We start from the raw sequence: 13,824 nt of genomic DNA on the forward strand, positions 1-13,824 counted from the left end.
TGAACAGCGTAACTGCCCCCGGTTAAGGTACCACACAGCCCTTTCCAAGCCAGCATTTATTCTTAAGGTAAAGCATTACAGAGAAAACATACTAAAAACAAGAAAAGAACTAGCACACAGGCCAATAAGCTTACCAGAGTTCACCCAACTCCATCAAAGGTTCTGGCATTTGAACAGACCTTCAAATGCCTCAAAGGTTTTTTTTCTGTGGTCACATAAGAGTTCTTAGCTCAGAACAAGCACCACTAGACCTTTTGTGCAGTTTGGGCCTCTGAACTTGGCTTCATGTACCAGGTGCTCAGCCGGCAATGGGTTTCTCCTCAGGGCACAGCTTGAAAAGGTTTAGTCTGAAGGTGAGAAGTTGCCTTCCCCACCCCGCAAGTATTTCCTAGGAATCCCACTTAACTTTGCTTGCCTAGCACAGTGGTTCTCAACCAGGGATACACAGACCCCTGGGGGTACACAGAGGTTTTACAGGGGATACATCAACTCATCTAGACATTTGCCTAGTTTTACAACAGACAACAGAAAAAGTACTAGCGAAGTCAGTACAGACTAAAATTTCATACAGACAATGACTTGTTTATACTGCTCTATATACTATACACTGAAATGTGAGTACAATATTTATATTCCAGTTGATGTATTTTAGAATTATATGGTAAAAATGAGAAGTAAGCCATTTTTCAGAAATAGTGTGCTGTGACCCTTTGCATTTTTATGCCTGATTTTGTAAGCAAATAGTTTTTAAGTGAGGTGAAACCTGGGCTACACAAGACAAATCAGGCTCCTGAAAGAGGTACAGTAGTCTGAAAGGTTGGGAGCCAGGGGCCTAGCACATAAATTCAGAGTGTCCCCAAAGATGTTACAGCCAATCCCACAGTAATGCATACCCACTCATATTTCTAAGATACTCCTTAGATCCTGAAACAGCATAATAGAAGAACCAGGGACGGGAAGGTTTGGGGCAAAGAGCTCCATGAGTCGGGAGGGCTGGGGGCAGTGGGATGGGGTGGGGATGCGATGGAGCAGCTGCTGTAGGGCGTTGGGATGTGGGGAGGGCTGGTCGAAATGGAGCTCAAGGAGCTGGAAGGGTTGGTGCTGGATGGAGTACAGGGAGAGTAGGTGCCAAGGAGTGGATGCACTAGCAACAGGAGGGAGGGAAGGGAAGGGACCCTTGTTTGGCAGGAGCCCTGGGGAGTCAGGAGCAAGGAACATTTGGGACAGTGCGGGGGGACGGGGGGGTGTGGAAAATGGTTGGGGGCAGAACATTTGGGAGACCTGGGAGTGAGGAGGGCTCTGCTCAATGGGAGGGGAGAAGAGAAAAAGAGTGGGTGCTGCTTGGGTCCAAGGCAGTGGGGAGGACTGGGGAATGGGTGTCGTAGTGAGTGACAGTGCTAGCTGCACCTCTGTCCCCTACCTGATGTCTCTGACTGCCCCTGCTCAGGTGTCAGGCCTTGTGTCTTTCCCTCTCCTGCAGTGCATCTGGGCCTCTCTGTGTCAGTAAGAAGTAAGTCCAGGGGGACTTCTCCTCTGGCTGGAGTCTTCCCTTCCTGGGAAATGGAGTCACCTTCTCTGGGTTTCAGGAGCCCCTTTGATGCTGATGGAGCCCAACATTGATGGTGAATATCTGGCTGTGTGTCGTGTCGTCCCATCCCCCGTCCCCCCCTCCAGTGAGTGGAGGTGGGGTTAGTTAAATCCCTCATAAGCAGAGTGTCCTGGGATTTTACTCTGTTAAAATGGGCTGGGGTTAAAATAATGGAACTTTTTTTGGTGACAAATGTCCCATGAATTCACATGAATTCATTTCTCTTTCCATTGAGCAGGGTTTGCAGCTTCCAAACCTGATATGATCACCCATCTGGAACGAGGGGAAGAGCCGTGGGTTCTAGATCTCCAGGGCTCTGAGGAAAGAGAGATCCTGGGAGCCACCTGCCAAAGTGAGGAGTCATTAAAACCAGCTGAACACCTGCCAGGGCCGGCAGGGAACAGCTGGGCTTCCCTGCAAAGCCCTTGTGAACCCTCTAAGTTCAGGATTGTTCCTAGCAGGCATCATATCATGTCACTACATATTGCTCATGGCTCTCTACCCTTCCTGACTGACCCCTGGCAGTAGCTCCCTCCATTCCCCCTCTTCCCTGGAATGTGTGGGTGGGATATGGAGGCAGAATTGATCCCCTCCTCGCTACCCTGTGGGGAAGAGTTTGTGGGAATGCAGTCCCTAATATGTTCCACCATCTCTCTGGCTGTTATTTTTGTTCTCCATGTTTCCATCCCTTTTTCTGAGGTGTCTCTTTTCCTCTGTCCCAGCAGGTGGCAAGATGGTGAGTGAGAAGAAGGAGCAGAATCCTCAGCAGGAAGAGGCTGAGCAAATGCAACCACCTGCGGTCAGATCCAAAGGGAATGTGTCCCGGAATCATGAGCAGGGAAAAGCCTGTGAGTGTCAGCGCAAGTCAGAGAAGTGGCAGGAAAACCAGTCAAGGGAGAAAGTTGGTAAATCTATTAATTATGAGGGAACTCAGAAGGGGCTCAAGGAAACCAAAGCCCAGCAGAGCATCCCTGCGGGAGAGAGAAATAACACATGCTCTGAGTGTGGGAAAAACTTCCACAGCCACTCACACCTTATTAGGCATGAGAGAATCCATACTGGAGAGAGACCCTATGCATGCTGTCAGTGTCGGAAAAGCTTCACTCAGCGCTCACACCTTCTTACACATCAGAGAATCCACACAGAAGAGAGCCCCTATGAATGCCATCAGTGCGGAAAAAGCTTCAAGGAGAGATCAAACCTTATTACACATCAAAGAATCCATACAGGGGAGAGACCCTATGAATGCTGTGAATGTGGGAAAACCTTCAATCATAGCTCAGCCCTCGTTGTACATCAGAGGATCCATACAGGAGAGAGACCCTACAGATGCTGTGACTGCGGGAAAAACTTCATTTCCCAGTCAGACCTTATTAAACATCACAGAATCCACACGGGGGAGAAACCCTATGAGTGCTGCAAGTGTGGGGAAAACTTCACCCAGAGTTCTGCCCTTATTACACATCAGAGGATCCACACAGGAGAGAGACCCTATGAATGCTCTGACTGTGGGAAAAACTTCAGTCAGAGCTCAGCCCTTGTTACACATCAAAGGATCCATACAGGAGAAAGACCTTACAGATGCTGTGACTGCAGGAAAAACTTCGTTTACTGCTCAGACCTTATTAAACATCAGAGGATCCACACAGGGGAGAGACCCTATGAGTGCTGCGAGTGTGGGAAAACCTTCACTCTGAGCTCACACCTTATTGCACATCATAGGATCCACACAGGAGAGAGACCCTATGCATGCTGTGACTGTTTAAAAACCTTCAGTCAGAGCTCACACCTTATTAAACATCAAAGGATCCACACAAGAGAGAGGCCCTAGGAATGCTCTGAGTGTGGGAAATGCGTCCATCAGAGCTCAGCCCTTATTTACCAGCAGAGAAGCTGCAATGGAGAGAAACACCATAACAAAATTGTCTAATTTCAGAAAAAAGAAAAGGAGTACTTGTGGCACCTTAGAGACTAACAAATTTATTTGAGCATAAGCTTTCATGAGCTACAGCCCACTTCATCGGATGCATCCACTGAATGCATCCGATGAAGTGAGCTGTAGCACACAAAAGCTTATGCTCAAATAAATTTGTTAGTCTCTAAGGTGCCACAAGTCCTCCTTTTCTTTTTGCGGATACAGACTAACACGGCTGCTACTCTGAAACCTCTAATTTCAGAGTAGCAGCCTTGTTAGTCTGTATCCATAAAAAGAAAAGGAGGACTTGTGGCACCTTAGAGACCAACAAATTTATTAGAGCATAAGCTTTTGTGAGCTACATCTGATGAAGTGAGCTGTAGCTTACAAAAGCTTATGCTCTAATAAATTTGTTAATCTCTAAGGTGCCACAAGTACTCCTGTTCTTTTAAAAATTGTCTAAGACAGAGTAAAGGGGTTTTTTCACCTTTTTGTACTTTTGCTGATTCCCACATTCTGAACATGAAGGCTGTTTGCAGCATTTGTATCACCGTGGTCTCTCAGCTTCCTCCATTGAATTGCCCTCTTTTCCCTTTGGCAGCTCACCCTTCGTTAAGGTGAATCCCATGGTCCTTTTTATCAACTCCTAGGTCATGGCAATGTGTCCCCCTCCAACAGGAATATCCATCAGCTCCAGGTGGGGAAAACAGGGGTGACCTCAACTAGCTACATTGAGGTTAAATCTACCTGGGCTTTGTCCCCATTACGATTTTCCATGGAGTTAGCTAGCTAGCGTTAGCTATTCTGATGTAAAACACAACTATTGCAATAAAAAAATAGTCCACATACAGTCACTGGGCTAATCCACTATGTTTCTTCGTGACTTGACATAACCTCCATCACTTTTCCTAGTCTAAACAAGCTCGCAGCATCACATTTATATTCTTCTTTCTAGTGAAAAGTGATTGTTAGTTACCCAGTTCCCTGACTGCGGACAGATTGTCTCATTCTCAGGTCTTCTCACATTGCACTGGGTTCTGCTGAGGAGCAGTTATTCTTGTACCATTTTTTTTCATGTAAATATATTTAAATGTAATAAAGAGCAGAAGGAGGGGGAAAAGTTTTTTTTCAGCCTCTGGGACACCTGAAGATGATGGGGTGAGTCGGAGGGATTCCCACCTTCCTCGTCACCCCAGCAGTGTTGCCTTCTTGCTGAGCTACTTGGGGTTTATCTTCTCCACGTTCTACACCTCCCCAAGTGTCATGTGATGCAGCGTTCTCAGCTCTCTGTGCTTGGGAAGCACACTTTGATTTCTTTGGTCTTAAAATATACTAATTTAGGCCTGGAGATGAAAGTGTCACAGATCTGGGAGGGGAATTTGAATGGATCCCAAATGCAATGTGAGCGTTTGGAGTATAAATCCATTTCTGTCTATTGGCAAAGCCTCGGCTAGGTTTTCTTCCTACTGATCTGGGATTGTTTGCAGATGGGAAGCCGGCTCAATAACAGCTGCTGAAGCCACTGGCCTCCCTCAGCCCTTACTGCCAGCAGAATCTGTTCCTTGCTGAAAATGGGGCTGTGAAAAGGGGCAAATCAGAAGGGATGGTTGGGCAGAATTTGTGTAGGTGAGGCAAGCTTACTATGCAGGTGTGTCAAACAGGTGGAGGCCCGGGAGACGGGGGGCAAAGTCAGGGCCAGGGAGTAGGAGCTGGTGTTAAGAAAAGGGAAGATGCACGGCCAGATCATGGCAAAAGGGATACCCAGGATAGGGAGGGGTACAGGGAACAACAGTTACCTCATAATTGGGCGAGCCTTCCAAAGTGTTTTCAAATCTAGAATGTAGAGGCCAAGGGCTTTACTGAGCCACACAGGATGGTCCATCTCCACACCCCCGCTCCAGGGCTGTGTTTCAAGGCACAGTGCATCCCTAGGCCTGGGCAAGGCAGCTGATCCCCATCTGAAGTGACGTACGGAGCTGCAGAAGGAGACTGGAAGCAGTGACTTTTTTTTTACATTCGCTCCTTAAAAATTGATAATTTTCATACGTGTTTTTGGAGTTTAAACTTGGGAGTGCTCGGTAACGGCAAAGTAGCAAACCGTGCAGGGGAGCAATTCATTAATTGCTACAATGTCTATATAACCTTAGCCCTCGAAGCCCCGGTCACACAGACTGTGTCCCTGTTGTTCTAAGTGCTGTATAAACACCGAACAGCCCTAGGCTTGAAGAGCTGACAAGCCAGCCAGGCAGGGCAGGGGAAGGGTAGACCATATCAGCAGAGCAAACAACGTGAGGGCAGCAACTGGCATGTTAATGTCCCTGTTTTTTCTTTTTGCTGGGTTGAATTACAATGTGACCAGCTAAAGGGGAGGGACAGGGACATTGAACGGATGGGATGAGGGGGCAAGGGGTGTGGAGAACAGGGTAAGACACGTGACGGGGAGGTGAAGAGATTGGGAGGGAGTTGAAAGAGGTAGGAGGACTGAGGGCTCAAACAAGCCCTCAGCACAGGGCAGAGGAAGCCCAGTCAAAAAAGGGTCTGAATCACCAGAAATCTCTTATTTTGCTGCTTCTGCTCCAACTGGCTGGTTCCTCTCTTCAAAGTGTCCCCTATGAGCCCTCCCCGGAGAGAACAATGGGACTTCAGAGAGCTGGAGTGTTACCCTGGAATTTGATATTCCTGTGTGTTACCCCAGAATTTGACCATACTGCAGTCAGCAATTTTGTATGATTAGCCACTCCCAGCTCAAAACAAAACATGACATAGCTAGGAAAATCTTAGGCCCTGAGAGGCAAGGCCAACTAACTACATGTTTTCTGTTTTGCTGTCAGAATGAGAGGAGGGGATAAGAAGTGATTATTGTAAGAATAGCAGGAATGTTTGGACGACCGAACTTGGTCTTGAGCACCTCTGACACCATCAAGATGTAAGTTTAGTTATGAATAAAAATGTTTTGATGGTAAGAGATAATGAGTAGTTTTGCTGAAAGTAGGAGAATTGGTGACCCATTAGGGGTTACTAGAGGTTATGTGCATTGTTTGAAGTTAGCTAATAAAGATTAGGTGAAAGAACAGTCCGAGGAAGCTTTCTTTGGGCAAGGATCCGACAGCTAAGTTCCACGGCAGCTAGATTGAAGTTGGGCCCCCCCAGAAACCTGGATGTTGATCCCACAAAACCATTTCTTAACTTTAGGTAAATATAAATGTTTTGAGATAATTGAATCATAGAAGATTAGGGTTGGAAGAGACCACAGGAGGTCATCTAGTCCAACCCCCTGCTCAAAGCAGGACCAATCCCCACCTAAATCATCCCAGCCAGGGCTTTGTCAAGCTGCGCCTTAAAATCCTCTAAGGATGGAGATTCCACCACCTCCCTAGGTAACCCATTCCAGTGCTTCACCACCCTCCTAGTGAAATAGTTTTTCCTAATGTCCAACCTAGAACTCCCCCACTGCAACTTTAGATCATTACTCCTTGTTCTGTCAGCTGCCACCACTGAGAACAGCCAAGCTCCAGCCTCTTTGGAACCCCCTTCAGGTAGTTGAAGGCTGCTATCAAATCCCCCCTCACTCTTCTCTTCTGCAGGTTAAATAACCCCAGTTCCCTCAGCCTCTCCTTGTAAGTCATGTGCCCCAGCCCCCTAATAATTTTTGTTGCCCTCCACTGGACTTTCTCCAATTTGTCCACATCCCTTCTGTAGTGGAGGGCCCAAAACTGGACACAATACTCCATGTGTGGCCTCACCAGTGCTGAATAGAGGGGAATAGTCATTTTCCTTGGTCTGCTGGCAATGCTCCTACTAATGCAGCCCAATGTGCCATTAGTCTTTTTGGCAACAAAGGCACACTGCTGACTCATATCCAGCTACTTGTCCACTGTAATCTCCAGGTCCTTTTCTGCAGAACTGCTGCTTAGCCAGTCGGTCCCCAGCCTCTAGCAGTGCCTGGGATTCTTCCTTCCTAAGTTCAGGACTCTGCACTTGTCCTTGTTGAACCTCATCAGATTTTTTTCTGGCCCAATCCTCCGATTTGCCTAGGTCACTCTGGACCCTATCCGTACCCTCCAGCATATCTACCTCTCCCCACATCTTAGAGTCCTCTGCGAACTTGCTGAGGGTGCAATTCATCCCATCATCCAGATCATTAATAAAGATGGTGAACAAAACTGGCCTCAGGTCAGACTTCGCTTGATACCAGCTGCCAACTAGACATGGAGCCATTGATTACTACCCGTTGAGCCCGACGATCTAGCCAGCTTTTTATCCACCTTATAGTCCATTCATCCAATTCATACTTCTTTAACTTGCTGGCAAGAGTACTGTGGGAGACTGTATCAAAAGGAAAAGGAGGACTTGTGGCACCTTAGAGACTAACCAATTTATTTGAGCATAAGCTTTCGTGAGCTACAGCTCACTTCATCGCATGCATTCAGTGGAAGATACAGTGAGGAGATTTATATACATGCAGAACATGAAAAAAATGGGTGTTATCATACACACTGTAAGGAGAGTGATCACTTAAGATGAGCTATTACCAGCAGGAGAGCGGGGGGGGGGGGGGCAGGGAGGGAGAAAACCTTTTGTAGTGATAATCGATGCTGCTGGAGATGGGGGGGAAGCTGATTGCTGCAGAGGCGCATGTGGATCGGACAGAAACTCTCTCAGAGGAGAGTATAGTTGTGAGCTTCCGATGAAGTGAGCTGTAGCTCACGAAAGCTTATGCTCAAATAAATTGGTTAGTCTCTAAGGTGCCACAAGTACTCCTTTTCTTTTTTCTCAGAGGAGAGTCAATTGATAGAGATTCTCTAGGTTTTAGTCAGGAGGAGAGGATGGAAGAGGACAAAGTATGGGCCAGATCAGACGAGAAACATTCACATAAAGAATCTGACACGTCAGAAAAGGGCAGACAGATAAACCATGACAAGTTTTTAAAGTGCTTGTACACAAATGCTAGAAGTCTAAATAATAAGATGGGTGAACTAGAGTGCCTCATGTTAAAGGAGGATATTGATATAATAGGCATCGCAGAAACCTGGTGGAGTGAGGACAATCAATGAGACACAATCATTCCGGAGTACAAAATCTATCGGAAGGACTGAACAGGTCATGCGGGGGGAGGGAGTGGCATTATATGTGAAAGAAAATGTAGAATCAAATGAAATAAAAATCTTAAATGAATCCACATGTTCCATAGAATCTCTTATGAATAGTAATTCCATGCTCTAATAAGAATATAACAGTAGGGATCTATTACTGACCACCTGACCAGGACGGTGATAGTGATGATGAAATGCTAAGGGAGATTAGAGAGGCTATCAACATAAAAAACTCAATAATAGTGGGGGATTTCAATTATCCCCATATTGACTGGGTACATGTCACTTCAGGACGAAATGCAGAGACAAAATTTCGCCATACTTTAAATGACTGCTTCTTGGAGCAGCTGGTACAGGAACCCACAAGGGGAGAGGCAACTCTTGATCTAGTCCTGAGTGGAGCGCAGGATCTGCTCCAAGAGGTAACTATAACAGGACCTCTTGGAAATAGTGACCATAATATAATAACATTTAATATTCCTGGGGTGGGAAGGTCACCTCAACAGCCCAACACTGTGGCAATTAATTTCAGAAAGGGGAACTATGCAGAAATGAGGAGGTTAGTTAAACAGAAATTAAAAGGTACAGTGACTAGAGTGAAATCCCTGCAAGCTGCATGGACACTTTTCAAAGACACCCTTATAGAGGCTCAACTTAAATGTATACCCCAAATTAAAAAAACACAGTAAAAGAACTAAAAATGTAACAACCATGTAAAAGAAGCAGTGAGAGATAAAAAGGCATCTTTTAAGAAGTGGAAGTCAAATCATAGTGAGGTAAATAGAAAGGAGCATAAACACTGCCAAATTAAATGTAAAAATATAATAAGAAAAGCCAAAAAGGAGTTTGAAGAACAGCTAGCCAAAAACTCAAAAGGTAATAACAAAATGGTTTTTAAGTACATCAGTAGCAGGAAGCCTGCTAACCAACCAGTGGGGCCCCTGGACGATTGAGATACAAAAGGAGCACTTAAAGACGATAAAGTCATCGCAGAGACACTAAATGAATTCTTTCCTTCAGTCTTCATGGCTGAGGATGTTAGGGAGAGTCCCAAACCTGAGCTGTCTTTTGTAGGTGACAAATCTGAGGAATTGTCACAGATTGACGTGTCAGTAGAGGAGGTTTTGGAATTAATTGAGAAACTTAAACAGTAACAAGTCACCGGGACCAGATGGCATTCACCCAAGAGTTCTGAAAGAACTCAAATGTGAAATTGCGGAACTATTAACTATGGTTTGTAACCTGTCCTTTAAATCAGCTACTGTACCCAGTGACTGGAAGATAGCTAATGTTATGCCAATATTTAAGAAGGGCTCGAGAGGTGATCCCGGCAATTACAGACCGGTCAGTCTAACGTCAGTACCGGGCAAATTAGTTGAAACAATAGTAAAGAATAAAATTGTCAGACACATAGAAGAACATAAATTGTTGCGCAAAAGTCAACATGGCTTCTGTAAAGGGAGATCATGTCTTACTAATTTATTAGAGTTCTTTGAGGGGGTCAACAAACATGTGGACAAGGGGAATCCAGTGGACATAGTGTACTTAGATTTCCAGAAAGCCTTTGACAAGGCTCTTAGGTAACCAAAGGCTCTTACGTAAATTAAGTTGTCATGGGATAAGAGGGAAGATCCTTTCATGGATTGAGAATTGGTTAAAAGACAGGGAACAAAGGGTAAGAATAAACGGTAAATTTTCAGAATGGAGAGGGGTACATAGTGGTGTTCCCCAAGGGTCAGTCCTAGGACCAATCCTATTCAACTTATGCATAAATGATCTGGAGAAAGGGGTAAACAGGGAGGTGGCAAAGTTTGCAGATGATACTAAACTGCTCAAGATAGTTCAGACCAAAGCAGACTGTGAAGAACTTCAAAAAGATCTCACAAAACTCAGTGATTGGGCAACAAAATGGCAAATGAAATTTAATGTGGATAAATGTAAAGTAATGCACATTGGAAAAAATAACCCCAACTATACATACAATATGATGGGGGCTAATTTAGCTACAGCTAATCAGGAGAAAGATCTTGGAGTCATGGTGGATAGTCAAAAAAGCAAAGGGGATGTTAGGAATCATTAAAAAAGGGATAGAGAATGAGATGGAGAATATCTTATTGCCCTCATATAAATCTATGGTGTGCCCACATCTTGAATATTGCGTACAGATGTGGTCCCCTCATCTCAAAAAAGATATACTGGCATTAGAAAAGGTTCAGAGAAGGACAACTAAAAAGATTAAGAGTTTGGAACGGGTCCCATATGAGGAGAGATTAAAGAGTCTAGGACTTTTCGGCTTGGAAAAGAGGAAACTAAGGGGGGATATGGTAGAGGTCTATAAAATCATGAGTGGTGGGAAGAAAGTTAATAAAGAAAAGTTATTTACTTGTTCCCATAATATAAGAACTAGGGGCCACCAAATGAAATTAATGGGAGCAGGTTTAAAACAAATAAAAGGAAGTTCTTCTTCACTCAGTGCACAGTCAACCTGTGGAACTCCTTGCCTGAGGAGGTTGTGAAGGCGAGGACTATAACAGGGTTTAAAAGAGAACTGGATAAATTCATGGAGGCTAAGTCCATTAATGGCTATTAGCCAGGATGGGTAAGGAATGGTGTCCCTAGCCTCTGTTTGTCAGAGGGTGGAGATGGATGGCAGGAGAGAGATCACTAGATCATTACCTGTTAGGTTCACTCCCTCTGGGGCACCTGGCACTGGCCACTGTCGGTAGACAGGATACTGGGCTGGATGGACCTTTGGTCTGACCCAGTCTGGCCTTTCTTATGTTCTTACTGTGCTGCCCAGTGCAGCAGTTTGGGGGCTGACCTTGTCTGTGAAGACTGAGGCAAAAAAAGCATTGAGTACTTCAGCTTTTTCCACAGCTTTTTGGCCGTATAACAACTATGTGGGTGAACCCAGTCAATCACTACACTCTTGAATGAACTCATGCAAAAAAGTGATAAAAGACAAAAAACCCCTATCACCTGTGGGTGAACAATGCACATCAGAAAGCGCTCACTCTCCTTCAGTCTGCATAGCAAAGGAAAACCCACAGGTGACCCATGCCAGCTGACTTGGGCTCAGGGGGTTCATGCTGCAGGCATAGGTGCAGAAAAGAAATTAGTGGGTGCTTATCACTCACTGGCAGCCAGCTCCCCCCATCCCCCCCAGCGTCTCCCCCCCCACCCCCCCACCAGTGGCTCTGCCGATCAACGCCTCCCGCTCCCTTCCAGCGCCTCGCACCTGCCACAATCAGCTGTTCCCCAGCTGAGCGCAGGGGAAAAGCTGCTCCATCCTGCTCCGTCCTGCAAGCCGAAACGTGCCAGGGAGGATGTGGGGGGTGCAGTATGGGAATGACAAAGCCCCCTTCTCCTCCCCCTCAGGACGAGCAGAGAAAGCCCTGCAGGACAGCTCAGTGCTCACAGAAATGGCAGGGGGGGTTGGCATGCGACCCTCCTCCCCCATGCCTTGCCTCTGTTTGGGGGGGCTATGCCCCTCCCTGCACCCCAAACTACATCTATACTAAGAGTAGTGTGGTTTCTGACAGCAACAACCTTGCTAAATCTCCTGTTTTGGACCTTGGTACAACTGCAATAGGGCCATCAGAACCTCTACCTGAGTATCCAAAAACTACTTTTGGTCAGCACCGTCATTCATTTACATCAGAGTATTGCAAGACATTTTCATTTTTAGAATACAGTAAGCAGTCAGATGCAGTTTTCTACTTTCCTTGCAGACAGTTTTCCAGTGGTTTGAAAGACCCTGCATACACTGGAGTAAGGGATGGGAAAATATAGGAAAAAAGATTCAGAAAAGTACGATCTGCCATACACGAGCTGTGTTCTGAATGGTGGCATTTTTTCAAAGAGTCAGAAGAAGCGGTCTCTCGAGTTACACAATTGTCAAATTCTCAGAAGACGGCGTTACATGAAAACAGAGAGTAGGCTGCAAAAATCACCGACATACTGCTTTACCTGGCTAAACAAGAAATTGCATTGTGATGAGAGAGAATCAGCAAACCATGAAAACTTTCTGGAATTATGCAATTTGTTTTCAAAGTCTGATGAAACATTTGACAAAAAAAATAAAGACGGGTTCTTTCAGTCTCATCAGCCATGGGGCTCAAAACGCGCTTTTACAGATTGCTACTGAGATTGTGAAAAGCACAATCGTTCTGAAAACACAGGAGAATGGGTTTGTTACTGTTCTTGTTGCCAAAAGCACGTAGTTTTAAACAGGGAGAAATGACAGGCTGTGTGAGATACACAGAAAAGCTGGAAATAAAGGAACAATTTCTAGGATCTGTTGGTTGCTCTAAGCAAGAGGATGCTAATGCCATCTATCGCAACGTTAAGCAGTTCTTACAAGATTCGGGGATTGCAGACTTGCCAGTCGTAGCACAGTGTTACGATGGTCCTGCTGTTATGGCAGGTCATGTAAGTGGCATACGGCAAAAAATCCTGCAAGATCAACCCACTGCTATATATACACACCACATGGCTCATAAATCAACTGTGGCTTTAGTTGAGGCTTGCAAAGTAAACAGCAGCAGAATATTCTTACACTCTAGCGGGCTTGTTTACCTTCTTTTCACAGCGTGGCACGCACCATGCTTACCTGGAGGCCCAGAAGACCCTTGGAGTGAAACTAGGATTGTATACTTTAAGTAACACAAGATGGGCATGCAGATGGAAAAATGTATCTGCTGTAAAAAACTCCATGAGAGCACTTCTTAGCCTTTCGTTGGGACTGTCAGCGCCTCCCTGCCGAAGATTTATTGAAGCATCAGGTTTGTAGAAGAATGCGCAGAAAATAGATTTTTGTGAGCTTGGTCCTTTTTTAGCACGCTCTTAGTATGAGTCACGCAGCACACAAAGCCCTGCAGCCACAAGACACGACACTTTCCCGGGCCTGCAGTGTACGTCAGAGAACTGTCAACGCATTAGTATGCGAACCAGCACTAAGTGGGATGATGTTTGGGAGGAAGCCCAGAAGTTCTGTGAGCTGCATGGTGTCCCTGTCACCCCGATGTAGATGAAAAGTATGGTTATAAACGACCCATGAAAAAACCAGCCTTCCTTGACTGTTCAGTTGTTACAAGCAAACTCAGACAATGAGACTACCAGCTAAACGAAAAGGAGAGCTGTCAAGGTTCCTTCCCCACTCTGAACTCCAGGGTACAGGTGTGGGGACCTGCATGAAAACCTCCTAAGCTTACTTTTACCAGCTTAGG

The 13,824-nt window shown here is 45.6% G+C and overlaps 1 protein-coding gene across 1 annotated transcript; it reads left to right on the plus strand.

Annotated features, from left to right (window-relative positions):
* Positions 1-2,319: 2,319 nt before the first annotated feature.
* On the plus strand, positions 2,320-3,534 carry LOC102939398 (zinc finger protein 551). The gene is given in 1 exon segment (XM_037884455.2): positions 2,320-3,534. A coding segment is annotated over 1 exon segment (1,197 nt). The 5' UTR covers positions 2,320-2,321; the 3' UTR covers positions 3,519-3,534.
* The last annotated feature ends 10,290 nt before the right edge of the window (positions 3,535-13,824 follow it).

This window comes from Chelonia mydas, chromosome 23, assembly GCF_015237465.2.
Source record: "Chelonia mydas isolate rCheMyd1 chromosome 23, rCheMyd1.pri.v2, whole genome shotgun sequence".
In the NCBI taxonomy this organism is placed as follows: domain Eukaryota; kingdom Metazoa; phylum Chordata; order Testudines; family Cheloniidae; genus Chelonia; species Chelonia mydas.